The 26,047-nt window shown below is 48.8% G+C and overlaps 2 protein-coding genes and 1 pseudogene across 6 annotated transcripts in view; 2 read left to right on the forward strand and 1 right to left on the reverse strand.

Moving 5' to 3' along the window:
• Window positions 1-9,059, reverse strand: part of LOC146007417 (uncharacterized) — a 48,176-nt pseudogene extending 39,117 nt beyond the window's left edge. The window contains exons 1-3 of the transcript XR_014444331.1: window positions 8,832-9,059; window positions 5,481-5,770; window positions 1,402-3,433 (exon numbers count right to left, since the gene is read on the reverse strand). The product of XR_014444331.1 is annotated as an uncharacterized LOC146007417 (transcript). The remainder of the gene's footprint in view (window positions 1-1,401; window positions 3,434-5,480; window positions 5,771-8,831) is intronic.
• On the forward strand, window positions 8,688-25,395 carry LOC146009922 (uncharacterized). Of its 4 annotated transcripts, none has more exons than XM_083150558.1 (8): window positions 8,688-9,219; window positions 10,219-10,376; window positions 12,962-13,150; window positions 15,397-15,520; window positions 16,468-16,565; window positions 16,700-16,811; window positions 17,816-17,908; window positions 24,164-25,395. In XM_083150558.1, the coding sequence occupies exons 1-8, from the start codon at window positions 9,033-9,035 to the stop codon at window positions 25,180-25,182; spliced, it is 1,980 nt and encodes a 659-aa protein (XP_083006684.1). In that variant the 5' UTR covers window positions 8,688-9,032; the 3' UTR covers window positions 25,183-25,395. The 4 variants fall into 4 exon arrangements, with proteins under 4 accessions (XP_083006684.1, XP_083006682.1, XP_083006683.1 ...); XM_083150556.1 differs by having other exon boundaries at window positions 8,690-9,219; window positions 17,813-17,908; XM_083150557.1 differs by having other exon boundaries at window positions 8,691-9,219; window positions 24,161-25,395.
• On the forward strand, window positions 17,915-21,466 carry LOC146009976 (uncharacterized). Its single transcript, XM_083150681.1, has one exon. The coding sequence runs from the start codon at window positions 17,920-17,922 to the stop codon at window positions 19,111-19,113; it is 1,194 nt and encodes a 397-aa protein (XP_083006807.1). The 5' UTR covers window positions 17,915-17,919; the 3' UTR covers window positions 19,114-21,466.
• Window positions 25,396-26,047: the final 652 nt, after the last annotated feature.

Consider the following 26,047-nt stretch of genomic DNA (forward strand, 5'->3'; position numbering starts at 1 on the left):
CCATATGCGGTGCGCTGTGCCTGGGTGGCAGAAGAGAGTAACGGGGTGTGAGGTGACAGAGGGTCCAGTGATCGCGGTCAGTGAAACAGTGTGGGTCCCCATACTTATACTTTATAAAGCTGGGGTCCTTATCCGCTGTTCCTGGGTCCCATCACATATAATTCTGAGCTAGTCGAGAGAGAGAGAGAGAGATCGAGAGAGAAACACTAGAGGCAGGGGGTGAGTGAGGGTTGAGAGAACGAGAGGGGGCATGCGGAAGAGAGTAAGGAGAGAGGGGATGGGGGAGACAGCAGGGGAGATAGAGGGTTACAGACTGGGTGGGTGAGAGAAAAGGGGACGTCAAGGGAGCGAAGGTGACGGCGCAAGAGGGGGTGACGTGATACAGGGTGCGGTACCAGGGGGGTGGGGGCGAATTAGTAAGGTGATGGAGGAAGAGATGAGGGGGTTAGGTGAGAGGGAGTGAGGCAACAGGGGAGCAATAGAGAGGGTGAGGTGCTTGGTTGGGCAAAGGGGTGAGGTGCTGGAGGATTGGTGATAGGGGCAAGAGGGAGTGACCTGACAGGGGAAGAGTGAGTTAATGGGTGGGGAGGTGAGGCAAGTCTTCTCAACAGCATCAGTGGGTCTCCTGGTGTCCCTAGCACCAGCTGCTGCTCAGCTACTGTCCGATGCATCCGCTCCCTGGCCACTGCTTAGCACCTGCTTGTCTCATTATCCCCTGCTCCCCGCAGGGGGGGGGGGATGTGCTGCCGCTGCTCTATTAGGGGGGGGGGTGCACAGCTGTTGCTACACTGTTAGGAGAGGGGGGCAGTGCTGCCTGCACTATGGCAGTAATGTCAGGAGAGGGTAGGTGGGGGGGGGGGTGTTTAGCGCCGCAGCTCTGTTAGGAGGTAGAGAGGGGGGGGGGAAGAGATGTGCTGCCGCTGCTCTGTTTGGAGGGGGAGTGCTGCTGCCACTACACTGTTTGGAGGGGGGGGTTGTCGGGCAGCATTGCCCGCGCTGTGGCTGTACTGTCAGTAAAGGAGGGGGGGGGGCGGGGCAATGCTGCCATGGCGACCTGGATATGTCAAGCCCTGTTCTTGAAGGTACTAAATAAATACTAAATAGATTTGGATTGGTTGCCCATAGCAATATCCCATCTTAGTAAATAAACCCATAGACATACACATATTTAAGGAGTGAAACGCACGTACGTGCCCACAACGGCCAAACGTTTTTTCTAATTTTAATTTGAATGACTTTGAATCGACTTTTACTTTGAATTTTAAAGTGCGCTGACAGAGCTCCTTTGCTCACATTCCGCATTCTGGACCTGGTTAATACTTCTCTCCCGTAAGCCTCTGCTTGTGCGCCACCAGATCGGAGTGAAACGTACGTGCCCACAACAGTCCAAGGGTTTTTTTACTTGTGGATTTTGACGTGCGCTGACAAAGCTCCTTTGCTCACAAAACTCCAGTCGCATTCCGAACAGGGGTAGGGCTTCTCTCCCGTGTGCCTCCGCTTGTGCACCACCAGATCAGAGTTCCTGATGAAGCATTTCCCGCAGTCTGAGCAGGAGTAGGGCTTCTCTCCCGTGTGACTTCTCTGGTGCACCGCAAACACCGAGCTGTTCGCAAAACATTTCCCACATTCGGGGCAAGTATGGCCTCTCACCCGTGTGACTCCTGTTGTGCACGGCAAGATCTGAGTTGCGGATAAAACATTTCCCGCACTCGGGACAGCTGTAGGGCTTTTTTCCCGTGTGGACTTTCTGGTGTTTGACCAATTCTGATTTGCTGATAAAATACTTCCCACAGTCAACGCAAGAATAGGGTTTCTCCCCCGTGTGAGTTCTCTGGTGGATGACGAGACTGGAGTTGCTGATGAAACACTTCCTGCAGGCAAAGCAGGAGTAAGGCTTCTCTCCTGTGTGATTGCGCCGATGGACGGCTAGGCTGGCATTAGTGATAAAACACTTGCCACACTCAGAGCACATGTGCGGCTTCTCCCCGGTGTGGGTTTTCTGGTGTATGACCAGATGAGAGTTCTGTACGAAGCACTTACCACAGTCATGGCAAGAGTACGGTTTCTCCCCTGTGTGACTTCTCTGATGCTTCACCAAACTCGAGCGGAAGGCGAAACGTTTTCCGCAGTCGGAACAAGAGTACGGTTTCTCCCCCGTGTGGAGCAAAACGCTTCCCACAATGCGGGCAGAAATAAGGCCTTTCCCCGTGTGTATTCTCTGGTGCACCACCAGATTGGCGTTGCTAATGAAACACTTCCCGCAATCGGCGCAATGGTACGGCTTCTCCCCGGTATGGACCCTCCGATGTTGGACAAGATGAGCTTTGCTGGCGAAGCATTTCCCGCAACTCACGCAGGAATATGGTTTTTCTCCCGTGTGGATTTTCTGATGCTCGAGAAGATGCGACTTCCGGACGAAACATTTCCCGCAGTCAGAGCAAACGTAGGGCTTCTCCGCCATATGGTTCCATCGGTGTTTAACGAGATGGACGTTGTGGGCAAAGCATTTCCCGCAGTTGGAGCAAGAGTGCGGCTTGACGCTGGTGTGAGTCTCCTGATGCTGAGCTAGATGGGATTTCCTGATAAAACACTTGCCGCAGTCGCTGCAGGAGAACGGTTTCTCCCCTGTGTGAGTCCTCTGGTGCCTAACGAGACTGGAGTTACTGCAGAAACATTTACCGCAGCCCGCGCACGAGTACGGCTTCTCCCCCGTGTGAATCCGCTGATGTATGACCAGATGGGAGTTATTGATAAAACCTTTCCCGCACTCAGAACAACAATATGGTTTATATCCCGCCGTGGTCCGATGGTGGACACCTGGCAGAGGTCCTTCAGATATACATTGCCCATATGCAGATATGGTTCCTGCAGAGTCAACAAAGGCAGGCTCCTTACTATGGGTAGATAGAGAAGGTGCCTGGTGTTCTGGAGAATAACGGTCAGGGTGCGTGAGCTTAATTTCTTCCCATATTTCCTCCTTATGAGGAATAGATGTAGGATCTGATGAGGTTAGAACTTCAGCCTCCGTGAGGTCTCCTCCATCACTGGAAACCGATTCCTCCTTAATACAGATAGACAGAAATTGTGCATGATCTGCGGGCGTATACGGGTCAGTGTCTGAGAGGTCTTCTCTATCAGAGGAGCCCAATTCCTCCCTCGTGTCAGTAAGGTCTTCTTCACATGAGAAGGATTCCTCCTTGATTAGAACAGTTATATGTTGTGTAGGATCTGTCGGAGAATAGTTATCAGCGTTGTCCAGACTTCCTTCTTCACAGAAGGCCGATTCCTCCTTAATATGAGAAGAAGATGTAGACAGTGCATGATCTTTCGGGGTATAAATGTCAGTCTCTGTGCCATAGCCTTTTCCACGTGAGACAGGTTCTTCCTCCATATAAGCTGCTGTAGGAGACGTTGCAGTGTCTTTGGGGTAAATCTGTTCAAAAGATAGATTTTTTTATTATTACCCTCGATAGTAAAAATGAAATCATACCATGAAGTGGCCTCTGAAACAGATCGTAAGACTTTGGGGGGTATTCAATGTGGGGGTCACGGCAGTCGAGCTTGCTTGACCGCCGTGACCCAGTCCCGTTCGTGATGTAGGCCATGCACCATTTTAGTTGCCCTTCTTTGTACAGTCTCTAATGTATATATATCCTTCTGGAGATATGGCCTCCAGAACTGAACACAATATTCTAGATGAGGTTGTACCAATGACCTATACAGTGGCATTATTACTTCTTTCTACTGCTGATACCTCTCCCTATGCAACCAAGCATCTGACTTGCCTTCTTCATTGCTTTGTTACATTGCCTACCTGCTTTTAAGTCCCCTGAAATAGTGACACCTAGATCCCTCTCTTCCTCAGTAGTTTCCATTATAGTGTCATTTATACTATATTGAGTCTTTGGATTTCTGAGACCCAAGTGCATGATTTTGCATTTTTTGGCATTAAACTGTAGTTGCCATGCTCTTGACCATTCCTCTAATCTACCTAGATCCTCAATCTTTTGTTTTACCCCTCCTGGTGTGTCTACCCTGTTGCATACCTTTGTGTCATCTGCAAAAAGGCACATTTCACCCTCAATTCCATTTGCAATATCACCAATAAAGATATTAAAAAGCACTGGTCCAAGTACAGATCCCTGGGGCACTCCACTTGTAACCTTTCCCTCCTTTGACTGTACTCCGTTTACTACAACTCTGTTTTCTGTCCTGCAACCACGCTCTTATCCATTCAACTATCTTAGAATCCAATCCCAAGCTTTCAAGTTTATTTAACAGTCTGCGATGTGGGACAGTGTCAAAAGCCTTACTACAGTCTAGATAAGCTACATCTACAGCCCCACCTTGATCTATTACTTAAGTCACCCAGTCAAAAAAGTCAGTAAGATTTGTTTGACATGATCTTCTCCCAGTAAACCCATGCTGTTTTGGATCCTGTAAATTGCTGGTTTTGAGAAAATGTCTCGCCTGCCGGGGAGCGAATAGGGGGTGTGGCTGCGAGTGGCGACCGGAAAGTGACGAGCTGCAGCCTGCAGCTCTTGGCAGAATGAGCCCGACAGCTTGTGATGTCGGGCTCCTTCTGCCGAGATACCCTGCTCAATGCTGTCGGGGAAGATGCTCGTCGGTGATTGAATGTCCCCCTTTGTGTGTTTTAAACTTAAATGAGGATGATATCCTTTCTACTGTAACATATACATGGATACAGGTGGAGTAGGTGGAGTCTTCCATATCAAAAAATACAATATCCAAAAGTGCAACAGACTTAGTGACACCTTGGCTTTCTGAAGGTTTAATGGACACAATGGGCCAAATGTAATAGGGTGTGAGAATTACAAAGGGAGAGATAATTAATAATTATATATATCTCGAGAAATAAAAATCTATAAATTAAAAAAAAAAAAACACTTAAAATACAGAAAACAAAACTAAATAAAACAAATCTATAAATAAATCTATAAACTAAATAAAAAAAACTAAGAAATAAAAGTATAGAAAAAGCCTATAAAAAATGTAAACTAAATACAATTCCTTACCCCCCTCCCACCCCCCTTTTCTTTGTTCTGTATCCTTTCCCATTTTCACGGTTAACCATTGAAATTCAATAAAAATGTAAAGTTAAAATATATATATATATATATACATCTAAAATATAATAATCTAAAAAAAAAAAAAAAAGCACCTACAATGGGCATGTGAGCCTATTTTACATTATATGTATTGTCAAATGAGTGTGCTGTACATACATGGGATGGCAGCAGGATGCACTATGGGTAAAAGACAAGCTTGCATAAGCGGTGTGATATTCCGGACAATGCTGGAAAACCCTAAATTTAGGCATTGGCATGGATGTTACCGTGACACATGCTACCTTCCTAAACATTACCGCAGACCCAGTACCCTCTTCAAGCCAACACTATCCCCTGATGACCATGGACAGTGAAATGAATGCGCCATTCCAAGTTGCTGAATGCTCTTACCGGTGAGATCTAGAATACTGTGGTCTCGTGTATCAGTGAGTGAGGTGGAGGCACCGTGATAGGTTGCTGGGTCCTGCTCGGTCCTCCTGACACATGAGGACGGCTGCTGGGTGTTTCATGCTCCCCAGATCTCTTCTTCACTACTGTGTTCTCCTGCGGGACTGGGATTTCCCTATAACCGATTCTTCATTGGGCTGTTGGAATGGAGGTGCTTAGTCTTTTACGAATGAACTTTACACTTTCCTCAGCGGGATTGCTTCGATATAGCAGCTGTCTGCTCAGGAATAACCCTGCCAAATACATATATATATTAATCATCGGGTCATTAGATGTTTCTCCAGCATTGGCTTTACACAGATACCGTATATTTCATGATGATAATCACTAGTGTTCATTCTAGCACCCACCATATTTGAGAACCCATGCAGTTCTTCTTCCCTGCCTGGGGTGTCGCTGTCTGCTGTAGTGCTGCTAGCACAGTGTGGTCTGTATATCAGCACTGATATGCAAACCAGACCTGTGCTAGAAACACCACAGCAGACAGCGACACCCCAGGCAGGGAAGAGGAACTGCATGGGTTCTCAAATATGGCAGGTGCTAGAACGAACACTAAATAACAACAATTACACAATTGAAATTTGAAGGAAGAGGTAACGTCAATGTGACTCTAGAGAGCTTTTCTAAGAACACCCTATGGAATGCCCTTCCACGCACAATGAGACTCTCCACTAGTCTCCAAACTTTCAAGTGTTCGCTGAAAAAACTCACCTCTTCAGGCAAGCCTATCATATTTATATACCTCACACATAACCCTCTGAGGCACTTATGTATTATATAGCTTCCCTTCTGGACCTGTAACTTGGTGGGACTGCTACGCTATTACTGGTGCCTGTCCTTGTGTTTCCCTCCTATGTGTACCCTCCTTTTGTACCCGATTTCTGCCAAAATCCATATTGGTCAAAAGAAATTGCAAGTCGGTCATATGTAAGTGACCCCCCTGTGCGGGTTTCAAGTGTCAAATTTGTGGTCCAAGACTCATTAACCCTTGTAAAAGTGATTGTCCTGAATAAGAAGCTGCAGCTCGAATAAGAAGCCAACTTCAGCCTCGTCTTGCTCCAAACCCTGCACAGGTTGAGTCTCACATATCCAAAATATGGAGATAGGGACACATTTAATTTCTGGTGCTTAATGTACAAGAAATATACTTAATGCACACATTTTTTTCCCCCCAGAAATAATAATACATAAAACGGGGGGATACACCTGCCATACATAAACTGAGGGGTCTGTGTGTGTGTGTGTGAGAGAGGGGAGGGGTTAGGGACAGCGTAATAGGGTGATATGTGGGGTGTAGGTATGGTGCAATAAGTTAACAGGTGGAGTGTAGGGGCGGCGTAAAAGAGTGACATGGGTTGTAGGGACGGTGCAGTAGGGTGACACAGAGGGTGTAGGGACGGTGCAGTAGGGTGACACAGAGGGTGTAGGGACAGTGCAGTAGGGTGACACAGAGGGTGTAGGGACGGTGCAGTAGGGTGACACAGAGGGTGTAGGGACGGTGCAGTAGGGTGACACAGAGGTGGTAGAGACGGTGTAGTAGAGTGACACAGAGGGTGTAAGGATGGTGTAGTAGGGTGACACAGAGGGTGTAGGGACGGTGTAGTAGGGTGACAAAGAGGGTGTAGGGACAGTGTAGTAGGGTGACACAGAGGGTGTAGGGACGGTGCAGTAGGGTGACACAGAGGGTGTAGTAGGGTGACACAGAGGGTGTAGGGACGGTGCAGTAGGGTGACACAGAGGGTGCAGTAGGGTGACACAGAGGGTGTAGGGACGGTGCAGTAGGGTGACACAGAGGGTGTAGGGACGGTGCAGTAGGGTGACACAGAGGGTGCAGTAGGGTGACACAGAGGGTGTAGTAGGGTGACACAGAGGGTGCAGTAGGGTGACACAGAGGGTGTAGGGACGGTGCAGTAGGGTGACACAGAGGGTGTAGGGACGGTGCAGTAGGGTGACACAGAGGGTGTAGGGACGGTGCAGTAGGGTGACACAGAGGGTGTAGGGACGGTGTAGTAGGGTGACACAGAGGGTGTAGTAGGGTGACACAGAGGGTGCAGTAGGGTGACACAGAGGGTGTAGTAGGGTGACACAGAGGGTGCAGTAGGGTGACACAGAGGGTGTAGGGACGGTGCAGTAGGGTGACACAGAGGGTGTAGGGACGGTGCAGTAGGGTGACACAGAGGGTGCAGTAGGGTGACACAGAGGGTGTAGTAGGGTGACACAGAGGGTGCAGTAGGGTGACACAGAGGGTGTAGGGACGGTGCAGTAGGGTGACACAGAGGGTGTAGGGACGGTGCAGTAGGGTGACACAGAGGGTGTAGGGACGGTGCAGTAGGGTGACACAGAGGGTGTAGGGACGGTGCAGTAGGGTGACACAGAGGGTGCAGTAGGGTGACACAGAGGGTGTAGTAGGGTGACACAGAGGGTGCAGTAGGGTGACACAGAGGGTGTAGGGACGGTGCAGTAGGGTGACACAGAGGGTGTAGGGACAGTGCAGTAGGGTGACACAGAGGGTGTAGGGACGGTGCAGTAGGGTGACACAGAGGTGGTAGAGACGGTGTAGTAGAGTGACACAGAGGGTGTAGGGACGGTGCAGTAGGGTGACACAGAGGGTGTAGGGACGGTGTAGTAGGGTGACAAAGAGGGTGTAGGGACGGTGTAGTAGGGTGACACAGAGGGTGTAGGGACGGTGCAGTAGGGTGACACAGAGGGTGTAGTAGGGTGACACAGAGGGTGTAGGGACGGTGCAGTAGGGTGACACAGAGGGTGCAGTAGGGTGACACAGAGGGTGTAGGGATGGTGCAGTAGGGTGACACAGAGGGTGTAGGGACGGTGCAGTAGGGTGACACAGAGGGTGCAGTAGGGTGACACAGAGGGTGTAGTAGGGTGACACAGAGGGTGTAGGGACGGTGCAGTAGGGTGACACAGAGGGTGTAGGGACGGTGCAGTAGGGTGACACAGAGGGTGTAGGGACGGTGCAGTAGTGTGACACAGAGGGTGTAGGGACAGTGTAGTAGGGTGACACAGAGGGTGCAGTAGGGTGACACAGAGGGTGTAGGGACGGTGCAGTAGTGTGACACAGAGGGTGTAGGGACAGTGTAGTAGGGTGACACAGAGGGTGCAGTAGGGTGACACAGAGGGTGTAAGGAACTGAAGTAAAGCGCAACGGAATCTGCTGCGCTATATAAGAAACTGCAAATAAATAAATAAATAGACACTACCCACAGGGTAGGTGTGGGGAGGGGAGGGCTGACAGACAGCATGATGATGATAGGAGGGTACAGACATGTCTCTCACCCCATCACAGTGGGTATGTCTGGTGCGGGCCGTCCTCTCATGCACCCCAGGGGTGTCCGCTCGACAGTCACCATCGGACTCAGCAATATCTTCCCCAATATAGTGAGAGCGAGAGTGTGGAACTTTTGAGTTTGATGGGAAGAATAGTGAAGCACAATCCGGCCATTGGAGAGCTCGACCCGGAAGTCACAAACAGCAGCCATGAAGTCAGGTGGAACGCATAACCAGGAAGTCAGGTGGAACGCACCAGTAACCGAGGCTCTGGCCTCCTCAATGCAGACTCCGGAAGTTATATGGAACGCAATACACGGAAGTCAGCTGGAACGCAGACCCCGGAAGTCACAGACGAATAGATTACACAGATGGTTTCCGCGGGTGACTGGTGTAGGTGAGTATACTGGGTGATAATGATTCCCAATGTGCAGTACAAGCCGCAGGGGTGGTCAGATGATGGCACTGATGACATTATTCTCCTCCATGTACTCCAGTTGAATACACTTTCTGCATTTCCCCCCCAACTTCCATTCTGTCCACCCCCCCTACCCCCAGTTCCTCCTCAGCCTGCAGACTTCCTGCCTATCCCCTGCCAAATCCTGTGTTTCCTTTCCTCCTGCACCCTTGGGGTAAGCAGTATACTGTGCACCTGCTACATCCTGAGTTTGGGTAATATACCTTTGTACGCCCATGTTACAAGGTGTGTGTGGAGGGCTGGACCTATGTACCCCACTTTGCCTATTTCCTCTTGTCTAGTGTATGGGGATTAAGGAGTTGCTCTGTTTTAGAGTTTTTGGTGCAAAACATCTGCCAGTCAATCGCTGTGCATCACCATTGTGCTCTGGAAAATGTATCAGTTGGTGAACACTCCCTGTGCACCTACAGGGATGACCTGGAGGTGTGACAGTTATGTGCAGCCACCCACTGAGCAGGGAATGGGATTCTATGGGGTATCGACTCCTAAGGGGGTCAAAAGGGGTAAAATGTTGATTTCTGCATTATTTGGATAAAAATCCTATGTGACAGAGATTACGATCTACGATTCCATTGTAATATACAGTGATCACACGTTGTATAGTGCATACTTACCTACCTGACCCTCTCCATGAGGGAGAAAATGCTCTGTTCCTGGGCTTCCCTGGTAATGTAGGATTGCCATCACTTGTGGGGAGCTAGGTAACTGATAAGAAAGGTGTCACCACAGGTGCTGGCAATCATACATTACCAGGGAAGTCCAGGAACAGAGCATTTTCTCCCGCATGGAGAGGGTCAGGTAGGCAAGTTTGGTATAGTGTACTATGAAATGTGGATTAAGCAGTTATACTGGATTTTACTTTTATCAGAGTTATCATACAGATTTATGTTGTGATGTTCTGAGATGTCTCTCCTGCAGGGACAGTAAGTGACCACTTAATTGGCTATCAGCTGAAGGCCTCGTATTCCTGCATAGACCACCTAACTGATCCACCAAGGATGGATAACGGAAGGAATCCTGTAACTGAGAAGATTTTACATCTCACTATGGAGATCGTCCATCTCCTGACCGGGGAGGTGAGGGGGGTCTGGGAGCGTCACAGTGACATCACTCTTATCTCTATTACTGACACAGGGACCTGACCGGGGAGGTGAGGGGGTCTGGGAGCGTCACAGTGACGTCACTCTTATCTCTATTACTGACACAGGGACCTGACCGGGGAGGTGAGGGGGTCTGGGAGCGTCACAGTGACATCACTCTTATCTCTATTACTGACACAGGGACCTGACCGGGGAGGTGAGGGGGTCTGGGAGCGTCACAGTGACATCACTCTTATCTCTATTACTGACACAGGGACCTGACCGGGGAGGTGAGGGGGTCTGGGAGCGTCACAGTGACATCACTCTTATCTCTATTACTGACACAGGGACCTGACCGGGGAGGTGAGGGGGTCTGGGAGCGTCACAGTGACATCACTCTTATCTCTATTACTGACACAGGGACCTGACCGGGGAGGTGAGGGGGTCTGGGAGCGTCACAGTGACATCACTCTTAACTCTATTACTGACACAGGGACCTGACCGGGGAGGTGAGGGGGTCTGGGAGCGTCACAGTGACATCACTCTTATCTCTATTACTGACACAGGGACCTGACCGGGGAGGTGAGGGGGTCTGGGAGCGTCACAGTGACATCACTCTTATCTCTATTACTGACACAGGGACCTGACCGGGGAGGTGAGGGGGTCTGGGAGCGTCACAGTGACATCACTCTTATCTCTATTACTGACACAGGGACCTGACCGGGGAGGTGAGGGGGTCTGGGAGCGTCACAGTGACAGCACTCTTATCTCTATTACTGACACAGGGACCTGACCGGGGAGGTGAGGGGGTCTGGGAGCGTCACAGTGACATCACTCTTATCTCTATTACTGACGCAGGGACCTGACCGGGGAGGTGAGGGGGTCTGGGAGCGTCACAGTGACATCACTCTTATCTCTGTTACTGACACAGGGACCTGACCGGGGAGGTGAGGGGGTCTGGGAGCGTCAGAGTGACATCACTCTTATCTCTGTTACTGACACAGGGACCTGACCGGGGAGGTGAGGGGGTCTGGGAGCGTCAGAGTGACATCACTCTTATCTCTGTTACTGACACAGGGACCTGACCGGGGAGGAGAGGGGGTCTGGGAGCGTCACAGTGACATCACTCTTATCTCTATTACTGACACGGGGACCTGACCGGGGAGGTGAGGGGGTCTGGTAGCGTCACAGTGACATCACTCTTATCTCTATTACTGACACGGGGACCTGACCGGGGAGGTGAGGGGGTCTGTGAGCGTCACAGTGACATCACTCTTATCTCTATTACTGACACAGGACCTGACCGGGGAGGTGAGGGGGTCTGGGAGCGTCAGTGACATCACTCTTATCTCTATTACTGACACAGGGACCTGACCGGGGAGGTGAGGGGTCTGGGAGCGTCACAGTGACATCACTCTTATCTCTATTACTGACACAGGGACCTGACCGGGGAGGTGAGGGCGTCTGGGAGCGTCACAGTGACATCACTCTTATCTCTATTACTGACACAGGACCTGACCGGGGAGGTGAGGGCGTCTGGGAGCGTCACAGTGACATCACTCTTATCTCTATTACTGACACATGACCTGACCGGGGAGGTGAGGGGGTCTGGGAGCGTCACAGTGACATCACTCTTATCTCTGTTACTGACACAGGGACCTGACCGGGGAGGTGAGGGGGTCTGGGAGCGTCACAGTGACATCACTCTTATCTCTATTACTGACACAGGAACCTGACCGGGGAGGTGAGGGGGTCTGGGAGCGTCACAGTGACATCACTCTTATCTCTATTACTGACACAGGAACCTGACTGGGGAGGTGAGGGGGTCTGGGAGCGTCACAGTGACATCACTCTTATCTCTATTACTGACACGGGGACCTGACCGGGGAGGTGAGGGGGTCTGGGAGCGTCACAGTGACATCACTCTTAACTCTATTACTGACACGGGGACCTGACCGGGGAGGTGAGGGGGTCTGGGAGCGTCACAGTGACGTCACTCTTATCTCTTTCACTGACACGGGGACCTGACCGGGGAGGTGAGGGGGTCTGGAAGCGTCACAGTGACATCACTCTTATCTCTATTACTGACACAGGGACCTGACCGGGGAGGTGAGGGGGTCTGGGAGCGTCACAGTGACATCACTCTTATCTCTATCACTGACACAGGGACCTGACCGGGGAGGTGAGGGGGTCTGGGAGCGTCACAGTGACATCACTCTTAACTCTATTACTGACACGGGGACCTGACCGGGGAGGTGAGGGGGTCTGGGAGCGTCACAGTGACATCACTCTCATCTCTATTACTGACACAGGGACCTGACCGGGGAGGTGAGGGGGTCTGGGAGCGTCACAGTGACGTCACTCTTATCTCTTTCACTGACACAGGGACCTGACCGGGGAGGTGAGGGGGTCTGGAAGCGTCACAGTGACATCACTCTTATCGCTTATGATGATGATGATTATTGTTGTTTGATCTGTGTGGGACAATGGGAAACGTGGCATATATAAAACTGGCACTTGCAAGTTAGATAAAGAGAGATTCCACATTTTATAGAAATGTATATTTGTCTTAAAATACACAGGATTACACAGTAGTGCAGACATCAAGTAAACGTGTGACACGTAGCAGATGTCCCCGTGGGTCAGAAGGATGGAGCAGGACCCTGAGCCCCATCTTGGTGCCTCCACCTCACTCACTGATACATGAGAGGCACAATGACCAGAAGATCCTGGAACTCACCAACAAGATCATTCAGCTGCTGACCGGAGAGGTGACTGCTGGGAATGGGAAGTTATACAGTAACACCGGGGGATGTGACCGGAGAGGTGACTGCTGGGAATGGGAAGTTATACAGTAACACCGGGGGATGTGACCGGAGAGGTGACTGCTGGGAATGGGACATTATACGGTAACACCGGGGGATGTGACCAGAGAGGTGACTGCTGGGAATGGGACATTATACAGTAACACCGGGGGATGTGACAGGAGAGGTGACTGCTGGGAATGGGACGTTATACAGTAACACCGGGAGATGTGACCGGAGAGGTGACTGCTGGGAATGGGACGTTATACAGTAACACCGGGGGATGTGACCGGAGAGGTGACTGCTGGGAATGGGACTTTATACAGTAACACCGGGGGATGTGACCGGAGAGGTGACTGCTGGGAATGGGACGTTATACAGTAACACCGGGGATGTGACCGGAGAGGTGACTGCTGGGAATGGGACGTTATACAGTAACACCGGGGATGTGACCGGAGAGGTGACTGCTGGGAATGGGAAGTTATACAGTAACACCGGGGGATGTGACCGGAGAGGTGACTGCTGGGAATGGGACGTTATACAGTAACACCGGGGGATGTGACCGGAGAGGTGACTGCTGGGAATAGGACGTTATACAGTAACACCGGGGGATGTGACCGGAGAGGTGACTGCTGGGAATGGGACGTTATACAGTAACACCGGGGGATGTGACAGGAGAGGTGACGGCGGGGAATGGGATGTTATACAGTAACACTGGGGGATGTGACAGGAGAGGTGACTGCTGGGAATAGGACGTTATACAGTAACACCGGGGGATGTGACCGGAGAGGTGACTGCTGGGAATGGGACGTTATACAGTAACACCGGGGGATGTGACAGGAGAGGTGACGGCGGGGAATGGGACGTTATACAGTAACACTGGGGGATGTGACAGGAGAGGTGACTGCTGGGAATGGGACGTTATACAGTAACACCGGGGATGTGACCGGAGAGGTGACTGCTGGGAATGGGACGTTATACAGTAACACCGGGGGATGTGACCGGAGAGGTGACTGCTGGGAATGGGACGTTATACAGTAACACCGGGGGATGTGACCGGAGAGGTGACTGCTGGGAATGGGACGTTATACAGTAACACCGGGGGATGTGACCGGAGAGGTGACTGCTGGGAATGGGACGTTATACAGTAACACCGGGGGATGTGACCGGAGAGGTGACTGCTGGGAATGGGACGTTATACAGTAACACCGGGGGATGTGACCGGAGAGGTGACTGCTGGGAATGGGACGTTATAAAGTAACACCGGGGGATGTGACCGGAGAGGTGACTGCTGGGAATGGGACGTTATACAGTAACACCGGGGGATGTGACCGGAGAGGTGACTGCCGGGAATGGGACGTTATACAGTAACACTGGGGGATGTGACCGGAGAGGTGACTGCTGGGAATGGGACGTTATACAGTAACACCGGGGGATGTGACCGGAGAGGCGACTGCCGGGAATGGGACGTTATACAGTAACACCGGGGGATGTGACCGGAGAGGTGACTGCCGGGAATGGGACATTATACAGTAACACCGGGGATGTGACAGGAGAGGTGACCGCTGGGAATGGGACGTTATACAGTAACACCGGGGGATGTGACTGCTGGGAATGGGACGTTATACAGTAACACCGGGAGATGTGACAGGAGAGGTGACTGCTGGGAATGGGACATTATACAGTAACACCAGGAGATGTGACCGGAGAGGTGACTGCTGGGAATGGGGACAATATACAGTAACACCAGGGGATGTGACTGCTGGGAATGGGGACATTATACAGTAACCCCGGGGGATGTGACAGGAGAGGTGACTGCTGGGAATGGGATGTTATATAGTAACCCCGGGGGATGTGACCGGAGAGGTGACTGCTGGGAATGGGACGTTATACAGTAACACCAGGGGATGTGACCGGAGAGGTGACTGCTGGGAATGGGACGTTATACACTAACACAGTGTTCATTCTAGCACCTGCCATCTTTGAAACCCCATGCAGTTCCTGTTCCCTGCCTGGGTTGCCTCTGTCTTCTGTACTGCTTCTAGCACAGGTCTGGTTTGCAGATCAGTGCTGATATACAGACCACACTGCTAGAAGCACTACAGCAGACAGCAACACCCCAGGCAGGTTTTCAAAGATAGAGAGTGCTAGAATGAACATTAGTAACACCGGGGGATGTGTCTGGGTGATGACTGTATTATTGTGTGTGTCAGGTTCCTATAAGGTGTGAGGATGTCGCTGTCTATTTCTCCATGGAGGAGTGGGAGTATATAGAGGAACACAGGGGTCTGTACAAGGACGTGATGATGGAGAATCACCGGCCCCTCACATCACTGGGTAAGAGGAGACTGTCATGTAGTGTAATGGAGAAAGCAGCTATGGGGCCACCTAGATACACAGCATCTGATAATCACATATATACAATGTCCTCAGTCACTGTGAGTCTCCTACAGATGGGCCCAGTAACAGGGATACCCCAGAGAGATGTCCCCGTCCTCTGTATTCCCAGGATAATCACATATATACCATGTCCTCAGTCACTGTGTGTCTCCTACAGATGGGCCCAGTAACAGGAATACCCCAGAGAGATGTCCCCGTCCTCTGTATTCCCAGTATAATCACATATATACAATGTACTCAGTCACTGCGTGTCTCCTACAGATGGGCCCAGTAACAGGAATACCCCAGAGAGATGTCCCCGTCCTCTGTATTCCCAGGATAATCACATATATACAATGTCCTCAGTCACTGTGTGTCTCCTACAGATGGGGCCAGTAACAGGAATACCCCAGAGAGATGTCCCCGTCCTCTGTATTCCCAGGATAATCACATATATACCATGTCCTCAGTCACTGCGTGTCTCCTACAGATGGGGCCAGTAACAGAGATACCCCAGAGAGATGTCACCGTCCTCTGTATTCCCAGGTTAATCACATATATACAATGTTTTCAGTCACTGCGTGTCTCCTACAGATGGGCCAGTAACAGGAATACCCCAGAGAGATGTCCCCGTCCTCTGGATTCCCAGGATAATCACATATATACAATGTCCTCAGTCACTGCGTGTCTCCTACAGATGGGCCCAGTAACAGAGATACCCCAGAGTGATGTCCCCGTCCTCTGTATTCCCAGGATAATCACATATATACCATGTCCTCAGTCACTGTGTGTCTCCTACAGATTGGCCCAGTAACAGGAATACCCCAGAGAGATGTCCCCGTCCTCTGTATTCCCAGGATAATCACATATATACCATGTACTCAGTCACTGTGTGTCTCCTACAGATGGGCCCAGTAACACTGATACCCCAGAGAGATGTCCCCGTCCTCTATATTCCCAGGACCATACAGAGGAGAATCCCAGTGTCCCACAGGAGGGTCAGGTAGACGTTTTTGATTGTCCTGATTAAGAACCAAAGATTATTTTTTACAATATGTATAAATTAATTGTGCTTATCTTTTAGCCTGAAATACTTTTGTGTATTTGTATTTGTTTGGACACTGGTGGGTAATTTAGGGTGAAGATCTGACCGATTCCGCAGCAATCAAAACAAAGGAAGTAGAAAAGATTTACGTGATGGTTGATCAGCAGTGTAAGGAGGAGGAAATCCCTACAGGTATTAGCACAGGTGAGTAATAATCACTAAGTACAGAGTCACATATTCTCCTTGTTCTGTCACTACAGCAATCTCTTATCTCATACATCAGGAGCCATCAGTCCCTATTATACTCCTGCTCTCCCCTCACATCATGTCACTGTGTGTTACCAGCCCAGAGATCTGACCAGTCTCCTCCCTGCACTCTCTGGTGTATCTCATACATCAGGAGCCATCAGCCCCTATTATACTCCTGCTCTCCCCTCACATCATGTCACTGTGTGTTACCAGCCCAGAGATCTGACCAGTCTCCTCCCCACACTCTCTGGTGTATCTCATACATCAGGAGCCATCAGCCCCTATTATACTCCTGCTCTCCCCTCACATCATGTCACTGTGTGTTACCAGCCCAGAGATCTGACCCGTCTCCTCCCCGCACTCTCTGGTGTATCTCATACGTCAGGAGCCATCAGCCCCTATTATACTCCTGCTCTCCCCTCACATCATGTCACTGTGTGTTACCAGCCCAGAGATCTGACCAGTCTCCTCCCCACACTCTCTGGTGTATCTCATACATCAGGTGCCATCAGCCCCTATTATACTCCTGCTCTCCCCCTCACATCATGTCACTGTGTGTTACCAGCCCAGAGATCTGACCCGTCTCCTCCCCGCACTCTCTGGTGTATCTCATACGTCAGGAGCCATCAGCCCCTATTATACTCCTGCTCTCCCCCTCACATCATGTCACTGTGTGTTACCAGCCCAGAGATCTGACCAGTCTCCTCCCCGCACTCTCTGGTGTATCTCATACATCAGCAGCCATCAGCCCCTATTATACTCCTGCTCTCCCCCTCACATCATGTCACTGTGTGTTACCAGCCCAGAGATCTGACCGTTCTCCTCCCTGCACTCTCTGGTGTATCTCATACATCAGGAGCCATCAGCCCCTATTATACTCCTGCTCTCCCCATCACATAATGTCACTGTGTGTTACCAGCCCAGAGATCTGACCATTCTCCTTCATGTATTCCCAGCAGACCGATACGACAGCAGGAAAACCTCAGTTGGACATCTCATTTCATTTCCTGATTGTGAAGCAGAGAATAGCGACACCATACAAGATTCTCCAGGTGAAAATCCCATGACCCCAATTAATCAACCAGTAGTGAGCATTGCAGATCTATCATCCAGTCCCTCTCATCCTGAGGAGTCTTCTTATCAGTCTGATATTAGGTCCCGCAGCATGACTCTTGTCCACTGTAAAACATTTCCTTGCCTAGAATGCAACAAGAGTTTTACATGTAAATACTCTCTTGGCCAGCACCAGCAAATTCACAGACACGAGAAGAAGTTTCCCTGCCCCAGGTGTCGTAAGCTTTTTACACTTAAGTCCGATGTTTCCAAACATCGTGAACGTCAGAGCGGTGAGAAATCATTTCCATGTTCCGAGTGTCAAAAGAGTTTCTCCCAAACGTCACATCTCGATCAACATTGCCGAACTTGGGCATCCGGTAAACCGTTTCCAGAAGAATCTGCTCTGATTGAACATCCGAATACTCACGCGAGTAAGATGTTGTTACCGTGTTCTGAGTGTGGGATGATTTTTATGTGTCAGGCGGTTCTTGATGAGCATTGTAGAATCCACCAAGGGATGAAACCGTTTCCATGTTCCGAATGCGGGAAAAGTTTTGCACAGAAATCGTCCGTTGTTAAACATCAGCTCATTCACACCGGTCACAAGCCTTTTGCCTGCCTGGAATGCGGGAAATTGTTTACTCACAAAGCCAATATGTTGGAACACCAGAGAGTCCACACAAACGAGCGGAAGTTTTCGTGCTCCGTCTGTGGGAAATGTTTTCGCCAGAAATCGACTCTTATTAATCATGGGAAAATTCACACGAACAAAAAGCCGTTTCAGTGCTCGGAGTGCGGGAAAGGTTTCACACACAAATCGAATCTCGTTGACCATTGGAGAACGCACACTGGTGAGAGGCCGCATTTCTGCTCCGACTGTGGGAAATGTTTTACGCAGAAGTCAACTCTCGTAGAACACCGGAGGACCCACACGGGCGAGAAACCATTTAGTTGCCCTGACTGCGGTAAATGCTTTTCGGATAAGTCGACCCTTGTCAAACATCGCAGAATTCACACTGAGGAGAAGCCTTACGCCTGCGCAGAATGTGGGAAATGTTTTACGCAGAAGACTTTTCTGGCTGTGCATTTGAGAATGCACACGGGTGAAAAACCATTCCCATGTCCCGAGTGTGAGAAATGTTTTGCTCAGAAATCAACTCTTGTAAAGCATCAAAAAACTCACAAAAATGTGCACAGGTAAAACGCTTTGTTTTCATTTTACTAAAATGTGCAGTAACAAAAACAAAAAAGAGTCCTCAACTTGGCATTTCCAAAGTTTTTTTTTTTTCTTTCTCGAACCCTAAGCTGGTTCGATTTTTCTCCCTCATTACTGGGCTCCTTGAGAGGTGAGCACAAGTTGATTTTGCAGTTGAATCTTGCGTGTTGGTGCACTTCTTGAACACATGCAACACTGGGCGTATGCGGCTAACTCTCATCTCCGCTTTCCGCTAAAGGAGCGTAGCTCAATGGCAACTTGGCATTTAAACATAGGATAAGTTCAGAGAGGGTATATTATGGAGTATTTTTTTTCCAGCCAAAATAGGCTTCTGCAATGGCTCGCTGCTTGCATATATGGATAGAAGCTCAAGAATCCACAAGACGCATATACGCAAATAGGCAAATTTAAGTCCCTGGATGCACTTTGGGGGGGCAGTTAAAGACGATTAGCATTTCAACTCCCAAATCCAAAATCTAAGTTGGCCCTGGATCTGCTATTCTTTTGGCCTTCTTCTTTTTTAATTTTTGTTGTGATTTAATGATATTGTTAAAATTGGTATTTAAAGGGTTATAAGTTAATATAGAAATGTTTTCCGAATTGAATATGTTCTACATTAATTCCATGGAATCTGCGTTTGTTTATACCTCTGATGACATGTAAATTAGCATTTTAAATCTTGCCTATTTTTGGATAACGGCACTTTCTATTATTGCATCTTACTATTGTTTTGCACTAAAGAATATAAAAGACTTGCTACAAGAAAAGAAATCTTGTAAGTAATGTTTTTTTTCTTTTTGCACACGTCACAGAACCTGAAATCCATAAATGAATGTTAAGGATGATCGTTAAGCTTTGTAAATGTTATGCAGAGACTGTTGGGTCTCGTTCTGCAATGTTGACATTTTAACCCGGTCAACTTCATCAACGTTGACCTTCTTGTCTCGACATGCGATTGTTCCTATTATCACTGTTGTCACGGTGACTGCGTCCCATGTGAAGCACAATAGGATCATCCATATCCTAATCTATCATGTAATAGAGATTAGGTCACTATTAAGTCACTGGAGGTATGGTGTATTGGTGTAGCCCACTCTGCGGTCCGGAACCAGAAGTTGGGACCTAGCGGAAAAAAGCCTAATTATCCTACGGGAATAGCCCATGGTGGTCTTCACAGTATTTTATGTGCGATCTGGGATATAAACCAACTATATATGTAATACCGGCTGTAACAAAATAAAATTAAACATTTTATATATTCAAAAAGATTATAGGGCCACTTAACCCCTTTAGAATTTGTTTGTAGCCGGTATGGCGTCTCCAGCGGAGGCTTCTGGGTCCAGCTGGGACGTTCTTATGACTTCTTGTCCATGGTGCAAAGCACCCGGTAGTGAGAATATCATTAACCCTTAACCCCCTGGTAAGGGTCATAGGGTCGATTAGTATTCAGGTTGACTTATATTAGGTCGACCACTAGAGATTGACAGGGTTTAGGAGTACACATGAAGTAGGTTGACATGGTCCGAATGTCAACACAAGCATTAGATTGACAATAGCCTGTTTGGCTAATAGTTACAGGGCCCCTCCCACTGGAACTCCTTCCTCTGCCTAATAGTTACATAGCCCCTCCCACTGGAACTCCTTCCTCTGCCTAATAGTTACATAGCCCCTCCCACTGGAACTCCTTCCTCTGCCTAATAGCTACAGAGCCCCTCCCACTGGAACTCCTTCCTCTGCCTAATAGCTACAGAGCCCCTCCCACTGGAACTCCTTTGCCTGCCTAATAGTTGCATAGCCCCTCCCACTGGAACTCCTTCCTCAGCCTAATAGTTACAGAGCCCCTCCCACTGGAACTCCTTTGCCTGCCTAATAGCTACAGTGCCCCTCCCAATGGAACTCATTGGTCTGCCTTTTATTTACAGAGCCCCTCCCACTGGAACTCCTTTGTCTGCCTAATAGTTACAGAGGCCCCCCCCCCCACACTGGAAACCCTTTGCCTGCCTAACAGAGCCGCTCCCACTGGAACTTCTTCCTCTGCCTAATAGCTACAGAGCCCCTCTACTGGAACTCCAATCATATGGTAGTGGGCTCTCTATGGTGCTCTGGGCAGTGGGCTCTCTATGGCTTTCTGGGTATTGGGCTCTCTATGGCTTTCTGGGTATTGGGCCATCTATGGTACTCCAGTCACAGGGCAGTGGTCTCTCTCTATGGTACTCCAGTCACAGGGCAGTGGTCTCTCTCTATGGTACTCCAGTCACAGGGCAGTGGTCTCTCTCTATGGTACTCCAGTCACAGGGCAGTGGTCTCTCTCTATGGTACTCCAGTCACAGGTCAGTGGGCTCCCTATGGTACTTCAGGGGTGTGGGGAGACAGGTGGAAAGGAGGGGTAAGGGGAGACAGAGAGGAAAAGGAGGGGTAGGAATAGATGGGGGGAAAAGGAGGGGTAGGGTTAGATGGGGGAAAAGAAGCAGTAAGAAAAGTTGGGGTGGGATAGACTCGGAAAGGCGGGGTGAGGAGAGATGTGGGAAAGGAGTTGTAAGGAGAAACTGAGGACAAGGAATGGGTAGTCAAAGGAGGAGTTAAGGAGTGACAGGAAAAGCGATATGGGGCTGGATGTAATGTCACCCATTTGGCGGTCGTGCGGGATACCAGCTGAACTGGGGCAATCATTTACAAGACATGGTTTTGCCTTATTAGTGATTGCCCTTCTGCATATGATGTATGGCATGTGACCCCAGTCCCTGTAGCCAAGAGGGCAGACATGCAGCACGGGACCACGCATTTAGTCGGAGCGGATGTCAAACATCCGATTTGGGGCGATTTCACCCAATGTCTTGGCCCGATCTGTCGGAATTGGGTGAAATCAGCCCAAATAGGACAAGTGTATTGGGGCGTTTAGGCATGGAGAGACAGGGAAATGCAGCTCCCTCACATACCCGAGTACAATGTCGGACACAATATTAATGCTATGGCGCTGCAGACTAAACACTGTGGCCTGATCATAATGAAGGAATGCCGCTTCTCCTATAACAGTGATGTAAGCACAAATATTGTATTATGTTCTAGGGCATTGATTGATTCATTTATAGTTTAAAATTTCTCTGAGTATAAATAGAAACCGGAAACCACAAGACGCTGCCAGTAATAAAGCCAAATATAAATACTGATTAAAAAAATAGACGCTATAAGGATTCAACGTGTCCCTTTCGGTATCTGGACTGATCATAGACTGACTTATGATAGACAGTCATATGGTTGACAGTCAAAAGGTCGACCGGGTTTAAAGGTCAACACGCAATAGGTCGACCGGGTCTAAGGGTCGACATGCATTTTTCTACAAAATGTTCAGCCGACATGTGCCGACTGGCGGTATTTCATGCCCTACCATCCACTATGGCATGGAGGGAGAATAAAATAGTGCTCCGAGCACAGCGAGCCATGCGTGGGGACGCGGTGCACTTAGACAGTGTCAATGTCGACCTATGTCAACATAGACATCCTAAAAAAATGAAAAACTCATGTCATGCCTTTTCCATGTCGACCTTTTGTCTGTTGACCTTTTCCATGTTGACCTTTTAACCATGTCAACCATTTACCTGTCGACCTTTAGCCCCTGTTGACCTTTTGACCCTGTAGACCTTGTGACTGTTGACCATTAGTGGTCGACCATATGACTATCATTAGTCAGTCTATGTTTTATACCATAACCGTCCCTTTCCCGTGTGACTATGGAGCAATGATAGACAAAACGCAGAAATCCGTCGTTACTTATAGCGTTTTTTCACAAAATAGTTGCTTGGATTTATTAGTAGTAACGTCTTTGACACCAGACAGACAAGTTTTGCTTCAGATAGTGTTTTTGTACTTTATCAAGACAAGACTATGGGGAAAATTGACTTAGTTGTGTATTCTACATGTGATGTTGCTATGGGCAACCAATCAGATCCTATCTACTATCTTCTAGAGCAGGACAGGCCAACCTGTGGCTCTCCAGATGTTGTGAAACTACAAATCCCAGCGTACCTTGCCACAGTCTTAACACTACCTTATAGCAAAACTGTGGCAAGGCATGGTGGGATTTGTAGTTTTGACAACATCTGGAGAGCCACAGGTTGGCCAGGCCTGTTCTAGAGGGTGCTAAATAAATAAGTAGATTCTGATTGATTGCCCATAGCAACATCACATGTGAAGTAGAATACACATCTTAGTAAATTTCCCCCTATGACTCCTAAACAGTCAGATCCATAGAAACTACTGAAATCCCCCTACTGTGGCCATAACTATCAGACGATCCTTTTAAAACATTCTCTGAAAACTGACCTATCAGTACCCTCACATCAGTACACATTTGCTATATCCCATCCTTCACTTGCTCATCCTATCTCAGCGGTGCCTCCATTTATTTGCTTTACACTCTGACAATTGTCTCTGTAGAATCCAGGGCCAAACGTCAGGTGCCAATGACAAGATCTTATGACCAATTTTACCAGTAACCTGTGCCACGTACTTCCATTTGCCATATCAATATTCCACAAAGCTGTGTGCTAGTCATGTGAATGTATGATCTTTCATGTAACCGGTGAGTGTCCCCATAGCCACTGCTGAGACTTATCAAATCTGGGCGGCAGGTTGGGTGGAGAAAGTCAACTAAACTCAAGGTGGTATTATCCAGCAGCTGGCTCTTGCCCTGTTAATCAATGTTTCTCATGTTTCAGCAGTGACCGTGAGAGATGTCCCCTAGTGCTTGATGTTGGTACTGCATGTCTGCACCAATGAGCGGCTTTGAACTCTTATGGACTTTGCCCACCAGGATGTAATAGTTAGCCACCATGGCGACCTGTAGAGGCCTAGATTTATATAACTATGCTATAACTATAAGCCAGACATTAATAATTTCTGAAATCTCTATCGCCAGTGGGTCCAATAATAGGTAGAATAACGCCCAAGTGCCTCCCTGTTCTGTGCAATAAGGTAAACCGTTCTCCTGTACTACAAACAGAGATACTCTAATACATATATATTTTATTTGCAGCAGATGGATGTTACAACAGGACCACCTCCGGGAACCGTAAGGACACGACACAAGACTCTCCAGGACCAAACCGCCTTGCCACAGCAAATCCATCATTTCAGCACTCAACTTCTGGGAATCAGTCTTCCGGCCACTCCATTATAGCTATCCCCAGTACGGCCCAATTAAGCGGTAAAATATTTCCCTGCCCGGACTGTAATAAAAGCTTTTCCCGTAAAATCTGCCTCCACCAGCATCAGAGAACCCACACAGGTGATAAGCCGTTTCCATGTTCTGAGTGCGGGAAAGCGTTTACGCATAAATCCTACCTGGTTGAACACCAGAGAACGCACACGGGCGAAAAGCCGTTTTCATGTCTCGAGTGCGGCAAGTGTTTTGCGCAGAAGTCCATCCTCGTTAACCACCAGGTTATTCACAGTGCCGAGAGGCCTTTTGTGTGTTCTGTCTGCGGAAAAGGTTTCGCCCATAAGTCCTATCTGATCATTCACTTGAGAACACACACCGGCGATAAGCCGTTTCCCTGCTTAGAGTGCGACAAGCGGTTTTCGCAGAAGTCGGCGCTGTGCAAGCACCAAAGAACCCACACAGGGGAGAAACCCTTCTTCTGTTCGGAGTGCGGGAAGAGCTTCATGCAGAAGATCATCCTCATTAACCACCAGAGAATCCACACCGGGGAGAAGCCGTATTCCTGCTTCAAGTGTGGGAAACGCTTCTCCTACAAGTCCAACCTGATCGACCACGAGAGGGTCCACACCGGCGAGAAGCCCTTTTCCTGTTCGGACTGCGGGAAATGTTTTACCCAGAAATCCACGGCGGTCAAGCACCAGAAAACCCATGACGGAGTCAAAGCCTTTTCATGTTCCGTGTGCGGCAAATGCTTCTCCCAGAAAACACATCTTCTTAAACACGACCGGACCCATGTGGATAAGAAGCCGTTCCTGTGTTTCGAATGTGGCGAATGCTTTGTCAATAAAAAAAGTCTTGCACAACATCAAAAATTCCACGCACCGCGACGCAAGTAACGGAAAAAGCGCCTTGGATCCAAAGAGGAAAAGCTCAGGAATCATGGACTCCTTTCTCCATCTCTGACACTTGGACGGCGCTACATCCTAATATATCATGTCATAGAGATTCTCACTGGAGCCCTGTTTGCTATTATTATACTGCTTACATTTGTATTACTTTTTGTTGTGGTTTATATGCAATTTGCATGCTAAGCTTTCCTGACCAATAAATATGTACTGTATCTTCTAAATTCCTGGTTGATTCCTGTAGACAAGTCCGGTATCTTCATTTTTTTTTTTTTATACCAGAATTGGGACACCACATCCCCCAATAATAATATTGACCCTAGGCCTTCCAAAAAGCAGCCTGACATCACTTCTTAGCCACGTAATTTCTGCAGCTAAGCACTGAGGCTACATGAAGCATCAGATACTGTTCTTCCACCTGTCACAGGTAGGGGGCAGTATGGTATACTAGTGTTAAAAAAATCCGGTGAAGTTGTAGATCTCCCCTTAGAGCCCATTGCCTTGTGCCCAATTATCTTGTGCGTGGTCTATAAGGTTTTTTCCTGAAAAGCCAATATTTATGGACCCCTCATTTTTATTCTAATGAGCTGATTAATGAAAATAAACACTTTCACATGCACTAATTTTGTAATTAAATTGCCAGGACTATTTTTAGTCTCATTCTTTAGGCAGCGGTACCCCAAACGTGTACAATATTACAGCGCAGTGATCCAAAGGTTGATATCTGGCGCCACTAAGTCACTGGAGGTATGGTGTATTGGTGTAGCCCACTCTGCATTCCGGACCTAGAAGTTGAGACCTAGAGGAATATACCCGTTTCGTCTCCAGTTTCATAAGGTTAATGGAAGTTGAGTGT

This window comes from Crinia signifera, chromosome 6 (genome assembly GCF_055691185.1).
Source record: "Crinia signifera chromosome 6, ASM5569118v1, whole genome shotgun sequence".
In the NCBI taxonomy this organism is placed as follows: Eukaryota; Metazoa; Chordata; class Amphibia; order Anura; family Myobatrachidae; genus Crinia; species Crinia signifera.